Source organism: Tachyglossus aculeatus, chromosome X1, assembly GCF_015852505.1.
Source record: "Tachyglossus aculeatus isolate mTacAcu1 chromosome X1, mTacAcu1.pri, whole genome shotgun sequence".
In the NCBI taxonomy this organism is placed as follows: domain Eukaryota; kingdom Metazoa; phylum Chordata; class Mammalia; order Monotremata; family Tachyglossidae; genus Tachyglossus; species Tachyglossus aculeatus.
In genome coordinates this window covers 67870365-67897290 of record NC_052101.1, presented here as the reverse complement: position 1 = coordinate 67897290, position 26926 = coordinate 67870365, and the positions used below count along the sequence as shown (strand labels likewise).

Here is a 26926-nt window from a genome sequence, read left to right as displayed (position 1 = left end):
TTGGGTTAGACACAGTCTCTGTCCCTCGTGGGGCTTACAGTCTAAGTACGAAGGTGAATAGATATTGAATTCCTATTGATTTTTTAACTAAAATGTTTTCTGACATGGGAAAAATTCTGACTTTGTACTGTCATATAGAGCCCTGACTGTTGTTGATCAGATTAGCATGACTGCTAGACCCTCCCACCCTGACTCTATTACAGCTGCACTTGGATGTCTAGGCAAGTTTACCAGGAAGTTCATAAGGCCTGAATTTATCAGCTCTCTCTCTTACCACCTGGAGGAGGAGTCTAACACATTTTGATCCTTGTAACCTTCTCTTGTCAGTGGGCAGATTCCCTCCAATTAGCCAAGGTTACTAAGCCAATGTACCAATTTCTCCCAGGGCCTAAGCTAATCATTGGAAGCAGCTTTCTTTCTTTCACACTAATGAGGACACTAACAACTTGATTTACAACTAGGAAGTAAGTAGCTTAGGCATTGGGTAATCTACCTGAATGGACTTGATTTTCTTCCCTATGAGGAAGCCCTCAGTTGGCTCCCACTTATTGCCCTGGCCAGTGTTGTGTGACATGAAACTGCCCCAGAGAATTCAAGAGGAGATGGAAGAATCTTCTCAGTGACAATGAGGACGCAGTGCCGATACATACCTAAATTCCAAATTGTCATATAAATTTGCTTTTCTATTGCTTAATTAAGTTCTTCAATCATTTACCTATGAGTAGCCCCCATTTTCCAAACCTATAACTCTATATTCTTTCAAAGACGGGCATAGGTCTTGCCCATTTGCTCATTAGGCTATTTTGAGGGTGCCAGAGGGCATTGCAGCTGCCAGAGAGGATCCTCTGACCTATCCCATACATATCTCAGCCTTCGTCATCCCTCCAGTATCTGCACAAGATAGCCACTTCCTCTCCAGATTTCCTTTCTACACTACAGAAATCACACTGCGATTTGAAGCTCTACCAGGGAACTGCAGGAGAAGCTTCTACCAAGAGGTAAGTCCCTATCGCTGACCTGGGACAATGTAGGGACACAACTGCACCCCTCTCCTGTTCTTCCTAGCAAATGGAGAAGCTATGCTGTGCTGATCACCCCACCAGCCAATTTCATTCTGGTCCTTGCTACGCCCCCCCGGGCCTCTATCTACTTTATTGAAGAAACAGAGGCACCTATACCAGTATGCAGCATGACTCATGTTCTGGTCTACACACCACGAAAGCAACTCAAGGAACCTCAGTGGTCCAGCTACATGCTCCTTCCTCTCCATTCCAACCCCATTCCTCTGCTCCCCTCATTACATAGGGCAGAAGGTGCACTAAATCATGGGAGACCACTTTATCTTCCAGCTCTTGAGGCTACACGTGGCTCTCCGAACTAGACAAAGAACAGACTTCCAAGGCTTCTAGTTTTACAGAGATCCTAGAAGATGGAGAAAGAGTGCCCAAGCTCCTCCTTTAGACCGTAAGCTCCTCGTGGGCAGGGAATGTGTCTACCAACTCTGTTATACCATACTCTCCTAAGCTCTTAGTACAGTGCTCTGCACAGAGTAAGTGCTCAAAAAATATGACTGATTGATTGACTGCCATGAACCCAGAAAGCAGGAGTGGGATCTCCTATTTCCCAAGAAATCTAAGGGGTGGTTCCATTCCACCCCAAGATGAGGGAAGCTATGATGCAGGTTTTCCAAAAGACTTCTAATTCCAACTCATCTTCTTTCATCAGACAAAACCACTGCAAAGTTCTTGGAGCTCCTGGAAGCCAATGTCTTTGTCAAATATGAAGCGGAGACCAAAAAACTAATAAACAAAAATACAACCTTAAGTCACTGAATGTAGCACTGAATCCTGTGTTCAACACTGAAATTTGATTTTCAACAAGGAACATCCATTCAGCCAGGACACCATCTTTCAGTATGATCTGATCTGGAAATTATAACCCTAACCCTGAATGCTAATTTGATAAATCAATCTGTAAGCAGTATTTGCATGGCAACAGTCTAATTCAGAGATGACTCATCTGTGGTGGTGGGTTGCAGTGTACCATTATTGCAGAGAAGCAGCGTGGCTCAGTGAAAAGAGCACAGGCTTTGGAGTCAGAGGTCATGGGTTCAAATGGGTTCAAAGGGAGAAGTGCACCTCTTAGTCCTGCTCCGGCTATCTCTTACTCAAAACCTCCACCACTTACTTCCAAAACCCACCCTAGGGAACACCTGTTTAGCACCACCCCACTCTCCTGGAATACCCACTCACCATCCCGCTTAGAGGAATGCTTTTTTTTTCCCCCCTTCAATCTATGGTTTTGGCCATGTTGCATTTTTGGTTTGTGGTTCATGAAGCTTGGGTATCCCTGTTCTTATTTTTGCCACAAATCTTGCCATGGCTCAGACCCCACACCCAACCAAGAAACTTATATGTTCTCTAGAAGCTGTTCCAACAATGGCCTCCATCTTCCCTACTGGAGAGCATCCATAGGTTACACAGCCTACCTAACCATTAAGCTGACAAGAACTTTACCCACCTCTGAGACAAACAGAGGTTATTCATCTGTAACCTTTGTATGGTCTCATCAACTCATCACATCCCACCAGACTTCCCCTTGGATGAAAACAGTTCCTTTTCACATGTACACACTGTCTAGATGAGCAACCTCCTGATTGTATTTCCCCGGTTCATTGCACTATCTATCTCCTCGGTGGGGGCAGAGGGGACAGGAGTCTGGACCCTTAGGGCAGATTTCTGGCCTCTTCCCTGGAAGGGCAGCTCTTAGAGCCTTTAACAGCAATTCTAATCCTCTCTAGCATTCAGGAAGGGCCCTACTTAAGGGAGGAGATGATAAGGCACCACACCCATGAAGAATAAAGGCATTCTGTTTTTCTGTCATAGCAATTCATTTCTAGCCATCAATGTTCCTCCTGGATGGGCATTAATCTGTAACTGTGGGTTGACAGGAAGTAACTGACTAGGAAATTTGATTGTCTGGTAAAATACAATCCTGAAAAGAAAAGCACACATTATAAGACTTGACCGTATTCTTTTTTCTGTCAAAAACAGTTGATATTCCACTTACAGTCCCCCAGTTTCCAACTCTCCAGGTAGCTGACACGGGGCATTCTCCAAGGTAACAGGGGTGGATGCTGGGAGGTTGTGTGCCTGGGCAGTTGACAGTATTTTGGTATCCATATTCATAGTGATCCTTCCCAGTGTAAATTTCACTACATGAAACAAGTCTTTGTTTATAGCCCTTGCCACAGGTCACTGAGCACTGTGAAAATCAATGTTCAAAGGAGAAGTTTAAGAAGTTTTGTACAGCATCTCACAATAACCTTTCTGTCAAAACTGAAAACCCCAGCCAAAATGCTCACACTTTTCTAGCTTACTTTTTCCAAGTTAGAGGCTTTGAGCACATATCAAGCATAAAAGTAAAACATTTTCTTATAATATTTTTAGCACAACTTTCACGGCCCATAAAATTGCAAGATGCTCAGTGCTTCTAATGTATGCTCCCAAGTACCAAGTTCAGAGCACTTAATATTGATGATGATGATGATGGTGATAATGCCCACCCCCCCCCTTGCAGGGTCCTCTTCTTACCCCAGAGAGATGTTATAACTCATATCCCTTGGAATGAAGGGCATTACCTGCCTTTCACTGAAACTGTCCCAGTGAGTTTGACTCCCAGTACATACAAAGGAGACACATTCCTTCAAAAAGAAAATGTAAATAGAATCTTTGGCTTGGTAATGAGGAACCTAGTCTTGGTTTCATCACTCAGCTACTTGTGAGTTTGAGACAAGGCTCTAACCTGCCAAATGTGATAGTCATATCCTTAGGTCTCGGCTCTTCACTTTTAGGGCTGGGGCAAGAAGCGGACAGGGATTTTAGGGGATGAGGACTGAGAGGGGACAGACTTCAGAGAATAATAACCCAGGACATCATTTTGGGTCTTTTCTGCCCTGAATAGAAACTCTCAGGTCTTGTCAGTGACCTGGAATGAGTGACCTGGAATGAGCGAGGCTGAAGTTCAGCTCAAAAAGCTGTGGGGACCATCATCCCCATGAAGTTGACACCTATAATAAGTGCTTAGTACAGTGCTAAGCACTTAGTACAGTGCTCTGTACACTCATTGCACAGATGATGAGACTAAATGTGATAACAACAGTGAATTGTTTAAAGCTGATTGCTACTACTAACAACCCACTACTTAATCTTCATTTTGAACATAAGGTGTGCTCTCCTCTAAGCTAAGTCTCTCTCTTTCTTGTCTCCCTCCCTCTTGACTGCTCTGGTCCAGTCTGGTGTAGACCCACCACATAGGCACTCAGTAACTTCTCAATGCTCTTTGTTTCCACTTTGGCCCAGAGGCCTGTCCACTAGATTCTGGAGCTTCTTGGTCAGAAGGCCATCTAGATCACCCATTTATGGACCCCCTTTATAACCCATGGGGAGAGGTAAGGTTGGGTGAATGTGCCATCACCCTTCACTCTGACTCCATCTTCACACTCCCACTTGACCTTATGACCAGAATTCTTCAACAGTCCTCTGGGGCATTCAGGATATAGGGGGTGCATTGTTCAGTTTTTAAAGGATCTTTCAGGCAAGAAGCATGAGACATGCCAGTGGATGGAGTCTCCCATCAGAATAATAGATGAGCCTCAATCCTGAGACTTCAGGCCTGAAAATCTGTGCAGAGAAATTGATTAGAGTGCTAGTGGCTTGTCCCCACCTGTCATGTTCCTGTTGGGGTATGGAGGGCAATGTACATGTGTGGTCTTCATCCACGTTAGCCGGTTACAGGCAAAACTGCAACTAGAACTCAGGTTTCCTGATTCCCACAGAATTGTTCTTTCCATCTGATCAATGACAGAGCTCAGGCATAACAATATGGTATTATTGTCAACCTCTCCAGCCGCCACTTAGCACTTAAACACATACGTCCGTAAGTGATGTACATATGTTCCGTTTAAAATACGTAAGTCATTTACATGCTGAGCCTTTTACATTTGCAGTTTATAGTCATCCACATGGTTGCGCATTTTGGTTTAACTTGTTTCCTTCATTAGATAAGAAGCTCTTTGAGTTCTGGGTCCATGTCTTGTTTTTTCATTATAACCCCTTTGTAACCTAATGCCTGGCTCGGTGCTCTTTGTACAATAGGTAATCAATCAAGTGTATGATAACCTACTCTATATGGAGGTTGCTCTTTCTGCTTTTGTTGTTACATGTTGACTAGAACTAGGACAGTAGTACTGGTCCAGGGGACTTCTCTTTCCTTCCATCTCTTATAATGTTATTTAATAAACCCTTTACTATATGTGCACAGTGATGGCTGACATTATTATTGGAAAACCATTTCATTTTCTTACTCTGCCTTGTATTTTCTGTTCTTCTCTTTGGCAGAGAAATTCTACATAGATAAAAACTGCCCAGAGAGCATTGGCAAGGCAGTAGATAAGCATGATTTTGATGCATTTTAGTGGTCAAAGTAAATACCTTTGCAATCTTCTGGGGATATCTGGAAATCTCTTGCTTCATTTCTACTTTTAATAATCATTGCGAAAATTATTAAGCGCTTACCATGTGACAAGCACTGTACTAAGTGTGGAGTAGATATATGACAATCAGGTCCCACACAGGGCTCACATTCTAAGTAGGAGGGAGAACAGGTATTGAATCCCAACATCGCAAATGAGGGAACTGAGGCACAGAGAAGTTAAGTGACTTGCCCAAGGTCAAACAGCAGGCAATTGGCAGAGCCAGGATTGGAACCCAATTCCTCTGATTCCCCAGATCTGTGCTCTTTCCACTTAGGCCATGCTGCTTCTCAGCAGCCTTTAAATCATCATCACAACTAATGAAACTCCAAGACAATCCAATTAAATTGCCATAATGAAAATTCTTTTACCTACCTCAGACCATTCTCCTGTAATCCATATGTATTCACAAGGTTGTAAATTGCAGCTCTCTCGATCCACTGGTCGCTTGCTCATATCACATTGCATGCTGTGCTCTTCTTTATTCTCACTCACACAAACAACTTTACGGTATCTGGAACCCTCGCCACAAGTTTGACTGCACTGGTAAGAGGAAATAAATAGGAGAAAATAATTAGTTAATTAGGATGACTTTGATATTATTTTCTGTGCATCAACAGATTGAGATAATTAGCCAAATTGTGGGGAAGTAGGTGGGAGAATTAGCCAAATTGCGGGGAAGTAGGTGAGAGAGTGGCAGGCCCTATCCCCTCTGATTAGCAGCCCAAAGCCACCAACCTGTTCTAGGTGGAAGCATGAAGTGCAATTCCTGGAAGCGCCAACCAGTGGCCTGGTATCATGGGGACTGATCCAGTGTGCTGGGTACAGTGGTGGCCACGAAATACTGATCTAGCCTCACCACCTCCCTCCAGACCAGTGTGGGATAGGAGCTCCAATGCCCTGTAGGAGTGGGAATGGCTACTGCAGAGACCTGGATTGCCTGGAGATCCTGTAAGACTGAGAGCTCCTGCAGTCACCCAATGTCAATCCAGCCTTGCCTCCTCCGGACAGAACAACGTATTGACCCTTGTACATATTTACTATTCTATTTATTTTATTTTGTTAATATGTTTTGTTTTGTTATCTGACTCCCCCTTCTAGACTGTGAGCCCGCTGTCGGGTAGGGACTGTCTCTATATGTTGCCAACTTGTACTTCCCAAGCGCTTAGTACAGTGCTCTGCACACAGTAAGTGCTCAATAAATACGATTGAATGAATGAATGAATGAACAACATGTCACGTCAGAAGTGGAAACAGCGATCTTCACATAGGAAAAAAAGGAACTTCACTCACTATACCAGATTCTACTTGGCACGATTCTTACCATTTTTCTCAAAGAATCAGAAAAATAGCATTCTAGGCAGATTTGTCTTGTTGGCCCAGGACTCCTTTTTCTAAGAGTAAGGCATGAAACACCAACAAAGGGTAAGGATGAGAGTAAGATACTACACCTGAACCCTCTAAGCTGTAAGCTCATTGTGGGCAGGGAATGTGTCTGTTTATTGTTGTATTACACTCTCCAAAGTGCTTAGTGCAGTGCTCTGCACACAGTAAGCGCTCAATGAATATGACTGACTGACTGAATTGGTTGCCATCTTCTTTGTCTTGCTGGTGTTTCCTATGCCCCCACAGTCCTCCTTTTTGCCTTCCTTTCTTTTTTGCCTAGTTGTCATCCTCTTTATTCCCAGGGGCAACAATAGGGTGATGGGGGAATACTGGCAATATCTTTGAGTGCTTCTCTCTGGGAATTTCTGATCTTTTTTCCTGCCAATAAGCTAACAGCTGTGAGTTTAGTACCATTTTAAAGAGAAAGGCTCAGACTAGCTTTTTGCAAGAAACTGTTTCCCTCAAAGTGTCACTTAAGACTATCCTTAGAATCCACAGAATGTTGCTGTATTGTCCTAAGGATTTATCAATCAATGATCAAGTGTCATTTATTGAGCACTCACTGTGCACAGAGCACAGCACTAAGTGCTTGGGAGAGTACAATTCAATAGAGTAGGTAGACATGATCCCTGCCCACAGTGAGCTTTTAGGCAAGAGGAGGGGGCAAACACTCAAATAAATCACTGATGGATATGTACGAAAGTGTTGTGGGGGTGTATTGAAAATTAATGTGTTTCGGTGTACAGACCCAAATTCACAAGGGGTGCAGAAGGGAGGATCAATAGGGTGGGGGAATAAGGGGTTAGTCAGGGAAGGCCTCCTGGAGGAGATATTTTTGTAAGGCTTTGAAGATGGGGAGAATGGTAGTCTGGCAGATATGAAGGCAGAAGTAGTTCTAGGCCATAGAGAGAACATGGTCAAAGGGTCAGAAGTGAGAAAGATGAGATTGAGGAACGAGTCGATTGCCATTAGAGGAACGAAGTATGTGAGTTGGGTTCTAGTAGAAGATCAGTGAGCTAAGATAAGAGGAGGTGAGCTGATTGAGTGACTTAAACCTGAGAGTAAGGCTTACTATATCTCTTACTATTACTATCCCTTACTATCTCACCTACAAAGACATGCCTGATAGACTGGCACTACAGGTAGCTTTCTCAGAGGCTCCTTCAATCTCAGGACCATGTTCGTGTTTTCTCAGCCCAAATTACCATGTCCCTAACTAAAAACAAGGTAGTCGGAGGCTTCAAACCATAAAACCTCAGTGAGTGAAAGCCAAAAAAAAAAAAAAACCAACCAAAACCAAAACTAATAAACTGCTGGATAACATTAGGGAGAGCACAGAAAACCAAACATGTAATTTTGCCACTATATAAAGTCATGGAACATCTGCTCCTAGAATAACATATGCAGTTCTGGTTGCCATATTTTGAAGGACTATAATAAAGCTGGAGAAAGTACAGAGAAAGGCAACCAAGTGATAAGATGGATGGAGTAACTTCCAGATGAGAACAGACCAAAAAATTTAAGACTCCTCTGACTAAGAAGACAAAGGCTGAGAGGGGATATGATTGAAGTTCACAAATTCATGAAGAGTGTGGATAGGGAGAATGTGGAATTGTTCAACAAATCCCATAAGACAGATGAAGAGTCACTCAATAAAGCTTTAAGTTGGAAAGTTCAAAACAAAAATAGGAAACACATCTTTATGCAGTGGGTGGTTAACATGTGGAATTTGTTTCCACAGACCATTGTACAGGATGAGTATGTCAATAGATTCAAGAAGGGTTTGGATAAATTCATGGATATGAGGTCCATAATGGGTTATTAGAGGGAAAATTAGAACTGAGAAGGGAAGTTAAGGGTTTTAGATAACATATTCGTAACCACCAGGATGGCCATTAGGAAGGGTGACCACATCATGCTCCACATGCTGGAATACTGGATTAGATGGACAATTGAATTCTCTTGGTATTGGGATTTCTAATGGCCCAATGATTAAAGGCATCCAGAGGCAATTTGACAGCCAAAGGAAGCAGCGTGACCTATGGGAATGAGCATGAGGCTGATGGTCAGAAGCCATGAGTTTTAATCACAGTTCTGCCACTGGTCTACATACTGTATGATTTTGGGGCAAACCAGACATTTAACTTTTTTTTAATATGGTATTTTTTAAGCACTTACCATGTGTCAAACACTGTTCTAAGCAATGGAGTAGATGCAAGTTAATCAGGTTGGGCACAATATGCCCAACCTTTCTGTTACTCCATTTCCTCATAGAATGTGAGTTCGGTGAGAAATAGCAACTATGTCTACTTTGCCTGATCTGATTATCTTCTACTTCAGCATTGAGCACAGTGCTTGGCACATAGTAAACACTTAATAAATGTACAAAATAATGTTTTTTATTCCTAAGTAACATGTTTATCTACAATAAATATGATAAAATAATTACAACACTATACATTGGTATAAATGCATTATAATTATTAATAATAATAACTGCAGGAAAATCCTCTGTAAAGGAACCTTCCATGCTTTAATTGATACAACCTTGGGTTTAAGGTGTTTCTTTCCTTCTTTTGCATAATCTGGAGAAGCAGCGTGGCTCAGTGAAATGAGCATGGGCTTTGGAGTCAGAGGTCATGGGTTCAAATCCTGGCTCCGCCAACTGTCAGCTGTGTGACTTTGTCACTTAAATTCTCTGTGCCTCAGTTACCTCATCTGTAAAATGGGGATTAAAACTGTGAGCCCCCTGTGGGACGACCTGATCACCTTGTAACCTCCCCAGTGCTTAGAGGACATAGTAAGCGCTTAAAAACTACTACTATTATTATTATTATTATATTATAGAATCCCTGATTTATTTTTGCCCTGCTCTGGAGCCTCTATCCAACATCCAACATCTCCTGTTTCAACTTGCCAAGTTGGTCATGGGGGGTTGGATTGATTGATTGATATATACAAAATCAGATTCTCATGGGAGATTTTAGTGTACATGTGGGCAGGGACACAAATAGATAGGAAAAAATTCATTGTACAACACAAGACTAATTAGTTAAAGACTAGTAGCTAAACACCAAAGTACTATTTCTGCTCATAGAAGGTGTTAAACATCAGCTCATGATCACCAAGAGAAAGACATTCTTGATGTCATCTTAGGTCTGAGCAGTGGCACCTTGCTGATTATACAATTATCCCTTAGAGAGACCTGCAGATGTTCATTCTACTGCTATGCCTGGTGCCAGGTGCTGGACTGACCATGGCCAAATGTTCACTAATGTTGAAGTCAATGCATCAGAAAATGACATTCAAACCAACCAGACATCTGAAAGTCAAACTCCTGGAAAATTAAGACCTATGCAAGAAACGTCACAGAAGTATCAAAGCAGCCCTATTAGAAAAAAGAAACCCCGTTTGTCTCTACCAATCTAGCCAATGATTGTGTATCTCTACTGGAAACTCCCTCTCCAAACTGTAAGCTCCTTGTGGGCAGGGAATGTGTTGACCAACTCCTATGTGTTGTACTCTCCCAAGTATTTAGTACAATGCTCTGTACACAGTAAGCACTCAAGAAATACCACTGATTGATTGATTGAAGGTAAGTAAGCTAATTGTAGTATCCAGCCTTCTTTAAGCTGAGAAATTCGGACCTGCCATAGACATCACATCCTCTTTCTACAGCTGGTCCGCCTATGTGCACTCTTAACCTTAAATAGAATGAACTCAGTCCACAAGGATCAAAGTTGAGCTCAGTACAACACAACCTCTACAAGGTGTAGGAAAGAATTCATGACAGCATGATACAGAAACAGCTGTACAATAGTGAGCTGAAGTTAGGTGACCATAAACAGGAATGAATGATTTAAAGAGACAGTGAAGGAAAACTCAAACAATGTAGCATAGGAGTAGACAGTTGGGAAACAACTACAAAGGAGAGATGGCACTGGTAAATGGCAATTGGAAATCAGCCAGCTATCTTGGAGCAGAGGTTTGGAAAGACTGGAACACCAAGAGGGAGAAATGAAAATGGCACCAAGCACTGTGACAAAGTCAATAGTTCAGCAAGGGGCAATCTTCACACGCACACAATGTGGATGGGATTGTCAGTCATGTATTGGTCTCTTCAGCCACACCTTATCTTATCATTAGTAGCATAATCTTTGAACCCAAAAGAAGCTCTCTCTCTATAAATAGAGCCAGCATTCATTCATGGGGTCAGACTTCCCTAGTGCTCAAACTACTCCTAACTGTGTATTTGGTAACAATGAAACCTGTATTAATTCAAGCGTGATATTCAGTAAGTCAATGAAGCAATAACTTCATAACTTCATCAGATAAGAAACCACATTTTATTGATTTGCTCCCTAATGTTCTGAAAGAGTTAATGAAGTTTTCCACAGTGACTAACTTAGGAGTAGTTTGGGTACTGGCACAACCTGGCTCAGTAAGCAGCTTTGTCCTTATAACAGCAGTTAAAACATAATTTGCATCGTCTCTTTCAAAGCATCACTGGGGACTCCAACAAATTGATAAAAACAACCTTTCTCATGTGCATAGTATGATTATCTCTTTACTACAAGTATAAGTGCATATATTTTCATTTATTTATGCATCTTCCTTAACTGTCTGCTCTTCTTTCCTGCAGCCTCTCCTTACCTGCCCCCAGCCCCACTTCTATTGTTAGCTACTTTAGGTCAGAGCATGGTTTAATCTATATTAAGTAAAGTGTCTTGTATCCAGAGGACATTCACAAATTATCATCGAAAGCATTTATCATGCACCCATTTGTAGCCAATACTAAGCAAAAACTGCTAAAGAACATAACCTCCATCCACAAGGCCTGAACAATATGTAATACAATGCCAAAGTCAACAAAAAGATTAAAGATACAAATGAATGAGCAAATACACCAATCAAACAAAAACAGATTAGGGCATTCATTGGGTGGTGATTAGACAAAGCAAAGGTAGGATTTTAGAGGCTATTTGAGTGCTGCAAGGGTGAGAACTTGGTGAGCTGTGGGTAAATTGGAGTATTCAGAAGCAAGATGTGGTTTGGGAAAAGTGTTTATCCCACCTGTGAAAATAAATAGATGATGTTCTAAGACAACACAGTTTCAAAGCAACACAGCTCTGACAAACAAGACTATGCAATTAAACTTAGAGATAAAGCACATGCTAAAGGGTCCATTATTTTATAATCCTCTTCCTTTGTTACTATTTATTACTATTTCACCTTTCTTGGATTTTCAGTACTTATCCAGTCTCATGGTAGTTTCTGAAGATTTTACTTAAATACCATCATCGTTATGATTCTTAGGAAAAATGCTTCTAATATCTCCTGGTCATTTTAAGCTATACTATGTTCCATATTTGTATGAACAAAATTATAGTGATGTGGGCTTAGATCAGAAATCTGCCCCTCTTGGAACTGAAATCTAGTTTTTTAAAGTACCTACCTGTCAGTGGGAAGATAAAAACCACCCAGTAGTCAAATTGATAATGGAAAAATACAATGATTAGATGCAATAAGATTCTAAAGTGCTGCAGTTTTCAACTAAAAAGATAAGCCATTATTCAGTGGCATAAAAAGAATTGCTTAATATAATGGGAAGAAAATATATTTCCTAAAGAATGGTTTAATCTGCAAACTGCCTAAATATTTAGAATAAAATTTTCAAATTAAGTTACTACAGCTTGGAGAAACCAATCAATGCAGACTCTTTTGCTTCAGTGTTTGCTCTCTTTATCTATTACTGAACCCATGATTTCATCTATCAAGATCTGTGATCTATGCATGCATAAAACAATATAAATTAATAGGAAGCTTAATGACCTTGTGTTTGTAACACTTAGCTCTCAATCAACCAACCACTTTATAATCTACCGGGAGAACAGCAGTAAAAATTAATTCCTCAAAAGATTAAAGGAGATAATATATATGTAGCAATGCATCATTTCTCAGTTATAAATCTGTAAAAGTCTGAACCGAAACTTCTAAGCAAAGTTTTTTGGCATTTTTGGAAGTAATTATGCCAAACAAAGATGCCTACAATGAAAATTGAATTTTGGAAAACTTCTTGTAGGTGTTAGAAGGTTGATTATTGCCTAAAACCAACAGATCACAAAAGACTCAAAGAAATTTGTGATCCTACTAGCTTTTTGCCTTAGAAAGGATGGTGTTCACAGTTCTGAGCTGATAACTGTAGTAAAGAGGAATGTGACAATTTACATATTTATGTTCCTGCAGGTTAGGGAAAAAGTTTCCCTTTTAGGATAATATCATTTAATTCTATAAACATCAAATTTAAATAGTAAATATTTTAAAGAAATAAAACTACAGAATCTGCCCTTCTATTGTATACTAGAATAGAAACTGCAACTTGATCACTCTTCCTCAAATTTATTTTCTTTATTTTCATTAATATTTTTAAATCCACTTTCCAACAGTATGGGCAATTTTAGGTTCCTTGAGAGGTTTTAACTGACTGCTTCATGACCACTGCTGAAGTGAGATAAAATTCCTGCAGTAAGAATCAGTCCCAGAGAGGCAAAAGCCTGTGGGTTGGAGTACAATGGAAACCCGACAAGGTTCAAGACTGTAAATTCCTTAGGTACAGAAATATTTCAGGACAGTAAATTTGTGTCCTCTCTAATTCAATGAAATAAAACAGTCCTTCCAGGACAATCCCTGATTTTTCTCAACTTGTCCTATATTTCCCAGGCTTCTGCCTCAGAGATGAAAACCCTCTGTTAGCAGATGATTTCTAGGTTTTTTTGTGGGGTTTTTTGACTACCTGAGAGGTAATTTTCTGTGAAACTGCTCTGAGTGATTAGTTAAAAAAAAAGTGCTTTGGAAATCCAAGGTATTATTCGGAGTGGTTTTTCCTGGGGAAAAAAGTTCAGGACTCCCATTTAAATCAGATCCCTGGCAGAGCTCCTAGGGGTGGGGCTTCCAGATAGAGAGAACAAACAACAAAATACAATATCCTGAAAGGATGATCAAATGTTCTAAAAGTAAAAAAAACCCCACCTACACATTCCATAGTATGGTGACGAGGGGAGGAGGGTGGACAGTTTTTTCACCTATTTAATAAATAATAATAATAATAATGGTATTTGTTAAGTGCTTACTATATGCCAGGCACTGTACTAAGTGCTCATTTGGAAGTCCTTCACTTACTACCACCAACCACTCTCCAAAATGTTGCCTCCAGTTTCTTGCTCTCCTCATCCTTTTCTTTTTTCCAAGTCTCTTCCTGTCATTTTTAATGATAATAATAATAATAATAATAATAATAACGATGATGGCATTTGTTAAGCGCTTTCTAGATGCCAGGCACTGTACTAAGCGCTGGGGTGGATACAAGCAAATTTGGACACAGTCCCTGTCCCATGTGGGGGGGCGGGGGGGGGGGCACAGTCTCAATCCACATTTTACAGATGGGGTAACTGAGGCCCAGAGAAGTTAAGTCACTTGCCCAAGGTCACAGAGCAGACAAGTGGCAGAGCAGGATTAGAACCCATGACCTTCTGACTCCCAGGCCCATGCTCTATCCACTACACCATGTTTTACTCATGTCACTCCTTATTTCTTGTCCAGCATCTTCCTCCTTTTTGCTCTCTACTCTTCCCCTTAGTTTTCTTTGTTAATTCCTTTGGGTTTTTTTCCCCTTCCCTTTTATTGGCTCTCTTTTTCCTCCCTTCTGTATTTATCACCTTTCATTTGTTTACCCCTCACCCATCTTCTCAGTCTTCATCACTTTCTTTTTCATCCTCTTTTTCAAAGAGGTCACTCTTTGCTCTTTATGTGAATGGACAGCAGGCTTCATCCTGGGTCTCCCAAATTCCTTGAGTGCTAAATCAATCGATAATATTTAGTTAGCACTTACTGTATAACAAACTCAAGGAGCAGGTTGAGTAGAGAGAAGGAACTTGAGGGTCTGACCGCTCCTTCCTTCTCTAATCCCCTAAGTACTATCACCCTAACCAGTCCACATGCCTCCTACACATTGTTAGGACCCAGTCTTTTCCTGCCTCTCAAACTTACCCTTCCCATATATTCAGTGTGACATGGTGATGTGGTGGGGTTTTTTTTTTAAAGGGGAGAGACATCATTCTATTCAGCTGGCATGAGTATCCCAGTTTGTCATGTTACCCCTGAGTAATTATAATTTCATGGGGATCATTGGCATGTGCCCATCCTGACCCTGCAGGACCAAGGATGATTCAGGTGCCTCAAAGAGGCTATGGTTTGGGCTTTCCAACTCATAGAGCAGTTTACTGCATTCCGGACCAGTGATTCTCAAACTTTTCCTTTCACAACCTTCTCAGGGTTTCCCATGACCTCCTATGCCTACCATCGTGCCTCCCCCTTCCCCCAATTAAACTGTCTCCCACTTGGCATCATAGCATATTTTAAAGGCTGGGAAAAAGGAAATTGAATATAAAAGCCTAGGAATAGGAGGTGGAGGAGGAAGAAGAGGAGAAGGAGAACGGCTCACCCCATTCCTATAGCCCACAATTCACCACAGCCACTACTGAACAGCTGTTGAATCTTAGGAACTCCAATCTCCCTGACAACTCCCTGGGGTCCTAACCCCAGTTTGAGAAACACTGTCTTAAATTATCTTGGATTGCTTTCAGAAATCTCTTTTGTGTCAGTGGGCCAATATACCCAAGCAAATCTTTACAAAAAACGGTCAGAGAGTCTGAAAGCATATTTTTATAATATATTTACTAGCTTAATTTATTTTTTCCTTTGAATTTGTTGGAAACATTTTCCTGCAGACCAGAAACCCAAGATTTCTCTATTAGATATTGCCCTCTTCTTTGGCGGCAAACAGATTTCTTCCTCCTGAGTTTTTAATGGAGCTTGAAATGAACCCATTACTTTTTTTGATTGGCTCCAGGATCATCAAGAGTCTCTTGTCAACACAACTTAAAGTCTGTTAGTTAACTGACCCTAGCAAAGTGCTAAATTCCATGGCTTGATTTTTAGCAGAAGCAAAAATAGGTGGGGCACAAAAACATCAAATAATTTCTTGTATTAGGAATATCCTTCATTTCTGCCATCACCACCTTGCATTAATATAGCCATCCTCTCCATTACATTGGAAAGTAACTAAATGCAGTCTTTATGTCTATAAATGATAGAGGGTAATATATATTCTGTGATCTGCTTTGTAACATTTTTCTTTCCAGTGCTATTTATATTATTTATTTATATTGGTGTTTGTCTCCCCCTCTAGACTGTAAACTCACAATGGGCAGGGAACAGGTCTACCAACTCTGTTGTACTGTACACTCCCAAAGGTTTAATGCAGTGTACTGCTCACAATAAGTACTCACTAAATAACACTGATTGATTGATTGATATCTCTTTGCAAGACACTTAGTCTCAAAGAATGAGGGCCTACACTTTGAAACTGCTATTCCTCTCTGATCATTGAGAGTGGTTTTGAATATTCAGTAGACAATTTTTAAAAGACTGTTTTAAAGGCTAGATGAAGTAATGAGCTCAAAACAAGCAACAGCTGTTTGGCACTTGTTTAATGAGTATTTTAGAAAAGGATCTTTTAATCTCTGTTGGGCTTGAGTCTGTGACATGAAACAGATTTTAGAGCATGCTCAGTGCAGAGGAAAGGACTGAGAAAGGTGGAGGAAGTCAATATCACCTATGAAAGAAGAATTGTGACTGGAGTGGAATGATCTCCAGTTGCAGAAAAATTATAAGAAGCAAGAAAGACAGGATGACTGCAGAGACCCGAGGTAGTTATCAGGCTATGCCTGGAAGGTGCTACAGTTAAAATAACTTTATTTTCTAAATCTCTGCAACTGCAATTTACCAATTGGTATTGAAGGCAGAAAATGAAATTATACAGTGCCTGTAAATTCCTAGAAGGTCTTGAAAATACGGTTTGCATAAGCACATAGAGAGATAGTTCTGCTGGTCTGAGAACCAGTAGGCATTCATCTCTTTAGCTTTTGGTAGCCATTTTATCCTTATGAGGAACACAAAACAGCCACAATCTAGCCTCCTATCTTGCATGCATGCCTTCCACAAAGGTCACCTCAGTCAATTCCTCAGGACTTTAAGTTCACTGACCCTGATTTAAGTTAATTCTCCCCTACTTTTAGGGTTAACTTTTTAGATTAGCTAGGAAGCAGTGAGAAGACAATTACAATGGATCTGCTTGTTTCTGTTTGCCCACAGTGCCTAACACTCTGGCTGGACATTTTCAAATAATTGTGGTATTTCTTAAATTGTGCTAACCACCATCCTAAGCACTGGGGTTGATACAATATAAACATACCAGCTCCAATCCCTGTCCCACATGGGGCTCACAGTCTAAGTAGGAAGGAGAAGAAGTATTGAATCCCCATTGTACAGATGAGGAAACTGAGGCCCAGGGAAGTTAGGTGATGTGCCTAAGGCCACACAGCAGGAACGTGGCAGAATGGAAATTAGAATCCAGGTCCTCTGACTCCAGGCCCATGTTCAAATCAAAGCTTTAACCTCTTCCAGGCCTTGCAAATAAGAACTCCTATATTTAGTGAGGATCTATTGAACAAATTGCTCTAGTACATTTAGTTCTACTTTGCATTTCCTTGGTCTTGTGCATTCAGAATCATATTTTCAAATGAAGGTGCATGGAGGGCCTCTGCCAAAGGAGTGCTGCAAATGAAATCCTGCCAAGTTCAGTGTGTTAAAGGTCAATGACCAATTCTATAAAGAGCACCCATATTTTTCCAAGAGATAAGAAGGGAGAAAATTCCATTTTTGATATGCATAGGACAAAGCTAACCTCTGACACCAATCTAATGTTTTCAGGGATCATTCTGTGCAGATATGGTGGCCACTAATGGAACACATGGATACCAATGGTCCTTTTCTGACCTGGAACTAACATTCATTCTTTCATTCATTCATTCAATCGTATTTATTGAGCGTTTACTGTGAGCAGAGCACTGTACTAAGTGCTTGGGAAGTACAAGTTGGCAACAGGCATTCATTACAACCATTACACAACACAATGTAATGTCAAAGGGAACCTTTTATGGAAGTCTATCCCCCTTCTAGACTGTGAGCCCACTGTTGGGTAGGGACCATCTCTATATGTTGCCAACTTGTACTTCCCAAGCACTTAGTACAGTGCTCTGCACACAGTAAGCGCTCAATAAATATGATTGAATGAATAAATGAAGTCTGCAGAACCTGGAACCTGTCGCTGAGGGGGTGACCCCTAAATGCCTGCTTTTGCTCCAGAGCCAGGGTGCTCCTTTCCCAGTTTCCTGTAAACAGAGGTGCTGCATCTGACCCACAGGTCACGGCGGAGAGGAGCCAAAGAGAATGGAGACTGCACATTTAAAATGAAAATAGCATCATAAAGGTGTCTGGTAAGGTATTTGAACGAGCATTATGGCCTATGGATAAAACATGGACCTGGGAGCCAGAGGGCCTGGGCTCCAATCCTGGCTCTGCCACTTGCCTGCTGTGTGATCATAGGCAAGTCACTTCACTATTCTATACCTCAGTTTCCTCGGTTGCAAAATGGGAATTCAATACCTGTTCTCCCTCCTATTTAGACTGTGAGCTCCATGTAGAACAGGGACTGTATCTGGCCTGATTAACCTGTATCTAGGCCAATACTTAGAACAGGGCTTAACACATAGTAAGCACTTAACAAATCCCACCCCACCAACCAACAATAAAAAAAAGGTTAGCTGAAAACTATGCTGTCCTGTGCACAACTGGATGAATGGCCACCCTATGACCAAAGGAAGTGGTTGGTATCCATGTTTCTCTAGACCTAGTCAGAACCCATCCAGGGAACTCTAACTGTTTGATGAATGGCATTCAAGCTTTTCCAGCTACCCTAGTCCTGTTCTCTTACTCCAACACTGCCTGCTTTTAACATCATTTCTTGCCCCCACCCCCTCCCTACAAGTAAGGTGTTTGGCTGCCTGCCTCAGTAATTTCCATATTGCAATTCCTTAGGACATTAGAGCACAAAGGACACATTGGTTCACTTTTATTAATTAAAAATTCCAGCTTCCATTGAGATTCAATGCTGTAGCTTGAACTACTCAATTCTAGGTAATCTTTGGATTTCATTAGCACTCCTGGGTAGCAGCTTTCAATCATGCTGACTTCCAGCCAATCAGGAGCCACACCCAGGATATGGTCTTACTCTTACAGGGTGATGGTGGGGAGGGAGAAGGAAGTGGAAGAAACAGCTGTATGTTTGGGACCTCCTCAGATGGGGTCCAGTTCATCCAAATAAACAATGACAAACTCTATTACTACAAAGCACCCATTTGTTCAATCACTCAATTGATGGTATTTATTGAGTGTTTACCATGTGCAAAACACTATACTAAGTGCTTGGGAGAATAGAATATAACAGAATTGGTACACATGTTCCCTGTCCACAACGAGCTTACAAAGGGTGAAAATGAGACTTCAGATATTTGTGCCTATAACAAATGCTTCCATTCTGAAGTTATTTTTTTTCCATGAGATGGGTGTTGATCCCTGTGTAATCACAGTACCATAGAAATTAACGGAATCAAACTTTCATTTTGGTTCCCATACTAAGTTTTTTCTTCAATACATTTAGTTATGTATCTTAAAATATTACTTTTTGATTGTTGGAACATCAAATTAAGGTTAATATTGGATCCCAAACATGGGTTTTTATCCATAAAATGCATTAGGACTGCTCAATACATTTCAACAACAAATACCAAAGGGAGGGGATAGGAGAGCAAACACCTAGGTTAGGAAAGAAGAACATGAAGAAGTTCAAATAAAATTCTTAAAGAGTTGCCCTACCCTAGTCAGAATACTCACTGACACCAATACAGCATTTTTGAGGATCCTTTCCCCTTCCTTTCTTATCTATCTCATGGGTGAGCTCATTAACTCACAGATCAATAAACAACATTCTAAAAGAAACTGAAAATCTGAACCACTGTCTCCAAATGAACATTTATACTGTACAGTTGCAGGCTATCAACGTTGCTGTTCTCTGACAACTGGGATCAGAAACATCATTGTTATGACCATTATTAAGTGTGAGTGAAACGGGTGAATAGTTGAAGACTGGCACACAGTTTTGTGGGCCAGGAGATATCTGAACGTATTTTCAAGGCCACTGAACAGTGTAAGCTGGATATATAGTAGGGTTGTAAAAAAACAAGTAAAAATAAATTAAGGACTGGCATTTTCTATCCTCTGTGCAGTGACATGTCCTATACCAGAGACAGGGCTTGGCTTTAGTCACTGAATCTCCCAATTGACTCTCTTCAAATAGAAGAACACTGGGAAGGCTGTTCCATCCGTGTGCTTGACATTTGGGTGGCTAAACCCTGATATATAATCTCCAGATAAGGAACCACCCACACTTTTTAGTCTGCTGTGCGAGTTTAGTTTTTTCCTCCCTTCTATCCTTCTGAACCTTCACCTCTTAAGGTCTAATAGCTTTTGTGATCTGCTTTCTCTGTCACAGTCAGTTCAACACTAAATCATGTTTGTTCCAATGCACTACATTCTTGGGCATCCCCCCAACCACATGAGATATGGATAAATCTAGGAATCTATGTACTTGGACATGTGTAATGCAACTCATTCCCACTGTGGTGGTGTTTAAGAACAACACAGATAATTTAAATTTAAAGTTAATCTAAAAATCGTGTTTTGGTCAATACTTCCAACCTTTTCCAACAAAGCTTTAACAGTAGTACTCTCCTAAAGGAGCAAAATGAACTTCTTCCCCTGCCACTACCCATTTGAACAAAGCAGGCAGAATAGAAGCACAGGTCCCGGTTTATCTAAAAACTGGATAATCAGTCCATGAATAACCAAGAGTTGACTGGACATGACAAGGTCATGGGGATGAAGAAAAGGCAGAGACAAAACAGATGAGGCCAGATCCCCCAAATATGGGATAATTTCATGAAAAAGGAATAAAGGCACTATTAAATATTTGATTTAGAATTACAAGGCACCCTATCCTCAGTTATCCCATCATTAAAGATGCTTCAGGATTTCCCACTCTGATCTTCCACTAAGGTTCTTTTCAGAACCAACCATCCACACTGTAAAAAAGTCTTTAATTAGGTTTGAAACATGAAACATCGTCTAGAATTTCACAAGAACGATTTAAACATTGGCAGTTCATTATTCCCTTTGCAGTCCTCCCACAAATCAAATCTTCATTCTCCTACTCAATTTTTCTTTAACAAAACATTAGCTGATGATGAATAAAACAAGTCATCCACCCTGATTCTACTGAGCAATTCCTTCTGATTGTTTCAGTTTTTTATGCTATATGAACATCCCTGGAAATTGTTTTTTTTTTTTTAATGACTGTATGCCACCTACCCAACAAAAGGCACGCAGGATGAGAGAATTAAGCCCCTACTTAATTTAAACATTACAACAATGAAAATAATGTGTAGGGGAACAGTTAATTTTAGTTATTCCCTTTCTCTTCCCCCAGGGGAAGCTGGAATTATCTATATGCATTTAACCATAAGATTTAATTAAATATTTCTTAGAGCCAGCCAAATTTTAATTTTCAAGTACACAGCCATCTCTGAACTGGATAAAAAGGCTAGAACTCTCACCCTAATTACTGTAAACCTTGGCCATCTGACAAGAATGTTTTTGAGCAGGCCATCTATTCCTGCTTTGTGGATCACACTTTCCAAAGGGAGTAATGTGATACTGATGAGCTTCATGAAGAACGACTATGCTTTAAATACTGTTGAAGCTGTCTGCTCCAGGCCCTCTACTTACTTCTTGCCATTCCTCTACTTTCCAAGTGTACACAGGACATTCCGTTGCCAGGCAGACTTGTTCAGACATGGGTCGGGTGGATAGGTTGCACTCAGTCTCTCTAGCTGCTCTGTGGGCTCCAATCTGACAGTACACACTTCTCTGCTGAATTCCTCTGCCGCAGGACACCGAACACTGAGGAGAGACAACGAGTAAGTGGTTGTTGTTGTTCTTCCCTTTTCTAGTGAAACACCTTCCATAGTTATAGTGACTATTTCTAATTATCCTTAAAAGTGTCTAAGTCCATCCTTTAAGTCTGAAAATGAATGCTCAGTAGGTAGATCCATAGGGAATACTGGAAATTACTCTCGCTTTTTGAGATCAAAATGAATTTTTCTGCAAGAAATTTGAACAAATGAGATACAGGGAGAAAATGATACTCATAGCTTCTTCTGTTAAAACATGCAGAATCGCTGTCATTTTCAATGAAAAACACAAAATTTATTGGTGTATCTGGAACACTGGAGACTTAGAGATAATAAACAACTAGAGTTTCTCAGTATATTGCTGTGAATTTTTTAGCTGTACAGGCAGAATTAATTCCTTTGCATATTATAACTGATTACATGAAACAAACTTTAGTCTATTTTCATGTATCAATAAGTGCATATTTAAAATGGGAGATGCATATATATATATATGTATATATATATGAAAATTATGAAACCATTCTCTACACTTAGTGTTTTCTGCACTTTAAAATACTGTAAATCAGATGAAAATATTTTATTGACCAAATCTGTATAATATATGCAATTCATATTTCTCCAAATTAATTCTTAAAGGATTTTTTGTTGTCAGATTAAATTACCTTGCTTTATCAGTGGAACAATTATTTTTACCCTAATTATTGTTTAGAGTTAGACAATATGTAGCAGAGTATATGGCTGAAATGAGTATGCTATTATATTTATTCATTAAAATTATTACTAAACCCCAGTGATATAAGGATTGCTGATAGGTCTACTTCTGGAAAAGCATGCTTAACTTAAATATAGTCAAGCCAAATCCATAAATGTAAATTATTTTAAATACTGGATTTATGCTGTTTACAACGAGAATGAAATGCTCTTGGAATTAAGTTTTTAGAACTATTTATCTGTAAAAGCAGCACTTTGAACAACTGATGATAATTGATCAGAAACCACCAGAAAGCATATAAAGCTAAAGTAAGGTCTCCATTAGAGACATTTATGCTTTCCATAGAAATTCAAATGATTGAAATGTTTTCCAAGAGATGTAGCATTTTTTATTACCATACATTCTCCTATTTAGTGTTTGAAAATTCCATAAAACAGCTAGCTGAATAAAGAAAAGTATTCTAGATAACCAAGATATCTGCTTTTTGTTGTTCCATGCAAGACAATTTGACTCTTTAAAATTAATAATATACAAAGAATCACACTTTAAAATATTTTTAGGCATAAAGTCTAAACTATTGGTGATAGAGTTCATGGATAACTGCTTTTTAAAGGCAATGGTAGTTCCATGTCTAATTCTCGTTGCTATATAAGTGTGGGGAAAAGACACACATCATTTTCTATTGAAATGACAGAAATCCCACTGAATGTGGGGAACAGAAATAGAAAGAAAACCTTAAACTAATGTTCTATTTGAACATTGTAACATATATGATATCCATGCCCATGAACAGATTTCATGTAATATTTTTATTAACTTACATTTTTTTAGTGAAAATATACAACTTAAAAGCTAGGTCTATCCAAGAAACTTAAAAATATGTCAATATCTGATTTTTCATTAGCCAATCAATAAAAAAGCATGAACAGATTTGAAGGCAGAAATGGCAAATAAGTATTTTGAATGTTTACTCAACCAAAAGTATTTTTGAGTGCCTACTGTGTCCCTAGCATTGTACTCAGCTATTCATAACATTCAAACTAATACTATCTAATTTCACCTTCGGATAGTATTGTTACCCTGATCATAACAATTATTCCAAATTATGGTAGAAAGATCAAAGCATCAGTGCCAGCAATTTAAGAAGGTACATTTCAGGTTAGTATTTGGAGAGCTATTAATGTGCTCTTTTATTGAAAATACATCATTTTAGCACATGGAAGTAATTTAACAAGAAGAAGAATGAAACAAAAGATATAATTTAGATGGTAAATGCTTTGCTGGTTTACAATGTTAGTAACATGTAAAACATTAGAATGAAACATTGTAAAAGCTTTACATGATTAAAAATATCAAGCAAGGTCCTTCTGCCTCTGCTTCTCTGCATCCATCGGGTTTTTTAATTAAAATGAGATGTGCTAAACTAGAGGACCAAATACCTAACTTTTCATATTTTTTGACTAGGGAAAAAGTTAGCTACAAACCCAATCAAGATAGGTTTTCAACAGATTATTCAAAAACCTAATAATAAACAAAAATAAATGCATAATCCTGATGTCTCAGAACCACTATTTCAATGAGACAGGCTTATTTGTTCTCATTTATATGTAACTGTCATCATTTTTTAATGTTACATATGATATTAGGATGGGAGATTATTCATGCTTCATGAGAGATATTTTGAATGTGGGGCTAATGATAAGTAGGGAATCTCTGGAGACTTTCCAGTACTCTACCAGTCTTGACTATGGGAGGGAGAGTCAAGCAGAGGCATACCCATTCCGTTCCTAGCTTGGCCAGTGGTTAGGGAGTGAAAGGCAATCTGCTACAAGTCAAAACGGCCCTGTGCTGTTCAGCAGTGGCATTGGAGAGAGTCATGGGACTCAAGTTCACTGAGCACAAGGAGGCAATGGTAAACCACTTCTGTATTTTCATCAAGAAAACTCTATGTATACACTACCAGAACGACTGCAGATGAAGGTGGGGTGTTCTGGGAGAGATGTGTCCATGGAGTGGTTATGGCTTAGAGCATAAAACTTGACAGCATAAAACAAGACAATCTCAGCTCACTGTGTTTCCGACAGGAAATTCTCATTGATGTAAATAAGTAGTCAATACTTATTTCAGGTACATCAGGTGGAGAATAGGATTTTTATTTTGCATGCCCATGTCCGCTTATGTACATGTAAACACATCCTACAAGTGCTCACAAAACTGTAAGGGAAAGTGTTTTCACTGAAATTAGAATGCTGGTGTCATTTTTGAAAAACAACAGGCATGGGAAACACCTCTAATAAATATACCAGCTAACATATGGGCCTCTATAGAATTATACAGACCAAAGCCTCTACTAGGCATATATAAGGATATTGTCGCTACCTAGAATCACAATTCGGTACTTAGCTTTTAAATATTGGGTTAATTTGATTCAAATGGAATCCCACAAAACCAAAATATCAATGTGACATCTCAGTTTCTGACTATAGAACATTGGTGTTTCCAGTCCAAATGGCACTGAGATTAAAAGGAGCTCACACCTGATCTAAATATCATATTCTCTATCATTGACAATGAGGATACCGGTACCAAAACTTCCGGTGGGTTACACACTAAAGGCAAATTACAGAAAGCTTTACAAGGCCCACAGATATCTATGAAGTGCCCTAGTTGCAGAGAATCAACAGAAACTGAAATCTGAACTAATGTGCCCTACTCTCTCCCTCTCATTTCACACATTCGTTGAACCTAAGACAGTGAGTACGATTAAACTGCATTTTATGCTAATTTTGCAGAGTACTCATTTTGTAATTAGCAAATATTTTTCTAATCCAGACCAATGTTCCTTGTGATTTATTTTCACATCTACAAGTCCTCCATTTCGTATTAATCTCAGAAGACATAGCATATCAATAAGCAGACCTCCGAAACAGGCCAGAGTAGTGGCGTAGTGGATAAAGCATGGGCCTGGGAGTCAGAAGGATATGGGTTCTAATCCTGCTTCGCCACTTGTCTGCTGTGTGACCTTGGGCAAGTCAGTTCACTTCCCTGTGCCTCAGTTACCTCATCTGTAAAATGGGGATAAAGACTGTGAGCCCCACTGGGGACAGGGACCGTGTCCAACCCGATTTGGTTGTATCTACCCTAGCGCTTAGTACAGTGCCTGGCACATAGTAAGCACTTAACAAACACCATAATGATGATGATGATAAGTTTATGTTCAGTTTCCCTCATATCATTTGGCTAAAGAGCCCTCAAAGTTTAACAAGTTGATTCAGTATTTTATATGGACTTAAATATGCACAACATTGATAGTCATTTCTCTATTTCAAGGGTGCATTTTAGTTCAAAAAATATCAAATTCTCAACCCATTCCAACTCTTAAGGTAGCATTGTGGGGTAGGGAGGGGGTGGGGTGCATGGGAGGGAGAAGTGAACCCTGGAGAAAATCTGTGTTCTATTTTTAGTTGGGCTGATTTTCTACAAAAGCTCATTTCTTTATCAAACATCGTTGTGTTCAGAATTGAAGCAAATTATACAGTCTTATCTTGACACATGCATAGGGTACGGATATTTAAGGTATTACTCTTTAATCCCCCAAATCATTTTTGAAGTCCCCAAATACTTTGTTTTTAAAACTTATGCTTTTTCTTAATGGATTTAAGCATATTTACAAATCCATCTTAATTATTCCAGGATTTAGCTCATTTGTATGATAAGAATTGTTAATATCCCCACTCCTGACAAAATAACATTTTAAAATATCTCAAAAGTTTGGCCATTTCTAAATGTATTATGAATATATGCATATATATGTAACATAACATACCTATATCATTTTTTTTCCTCTGGGGGATTTTCCTTCTATCTATTCTGTAAAGAATCTGGAGTTTTGTGTTCACCTATTGTTTATTTCTTATGTGAATGTCCTCATCTTCTTGGCTTCATCTCATAAGCAAGATTTGGATATTGATAAGTTTTGGATTCTCTTTGGAATCCAGTACTCTACATTAATCAAGATGCAATTTGTAACATTGCCATGTATATAAAAAGGTAACCGCAATGTTGAGCTTTTGGAGGCTTTTGCAAAGAAAAGAGTAATTTTTCTGAAGAAAAAGGTGACAAGTGTATTTTATTTGTGAATCATAAAAATATTAAGATTTTTGATATTTAAATCCAGTTTGGACAATTAAAAAATAAAACATAATAATTCTTATCTGAAAACAATAACCCTCAAAATCTTCACCATGCTTTCCCATGAAATCTTTCCTTACCTATCTAATCTCCTGCAGGCTACTGAAATAGCTT

General features: G+C 39.5%; 1 protein-coding gene across 1 annotated transcript in view; it reads right to left on the bottom strand.

The window, feature by feature from the left end:
* Positions 1-26926, bottom strand: part of ADAMTS9 (ADAM metallopeptidase with thrombospondin type 1 motif 9) — a 180059-nt gene that overhangs the window by 15056 nt on the left and 138077 nt on the right. The window contains exons 30-32 of the mRNA XM_038772003.1: positions 21722-21895; positions 5909-6076; positions 3070-3264 (exon numbers count right to left, since the gene is read on the bottom strand). Of these exons, the coding sequence (XP_038627931.1) occupies positions 3070-3264; positions 5909-6076; positions 21722-21895 (537 nt within the window). The remainder of the gene's footprint in view (positions 1-3069; positions 3265-5908; positions 6077-21721; positions 21896-26926) is intronic.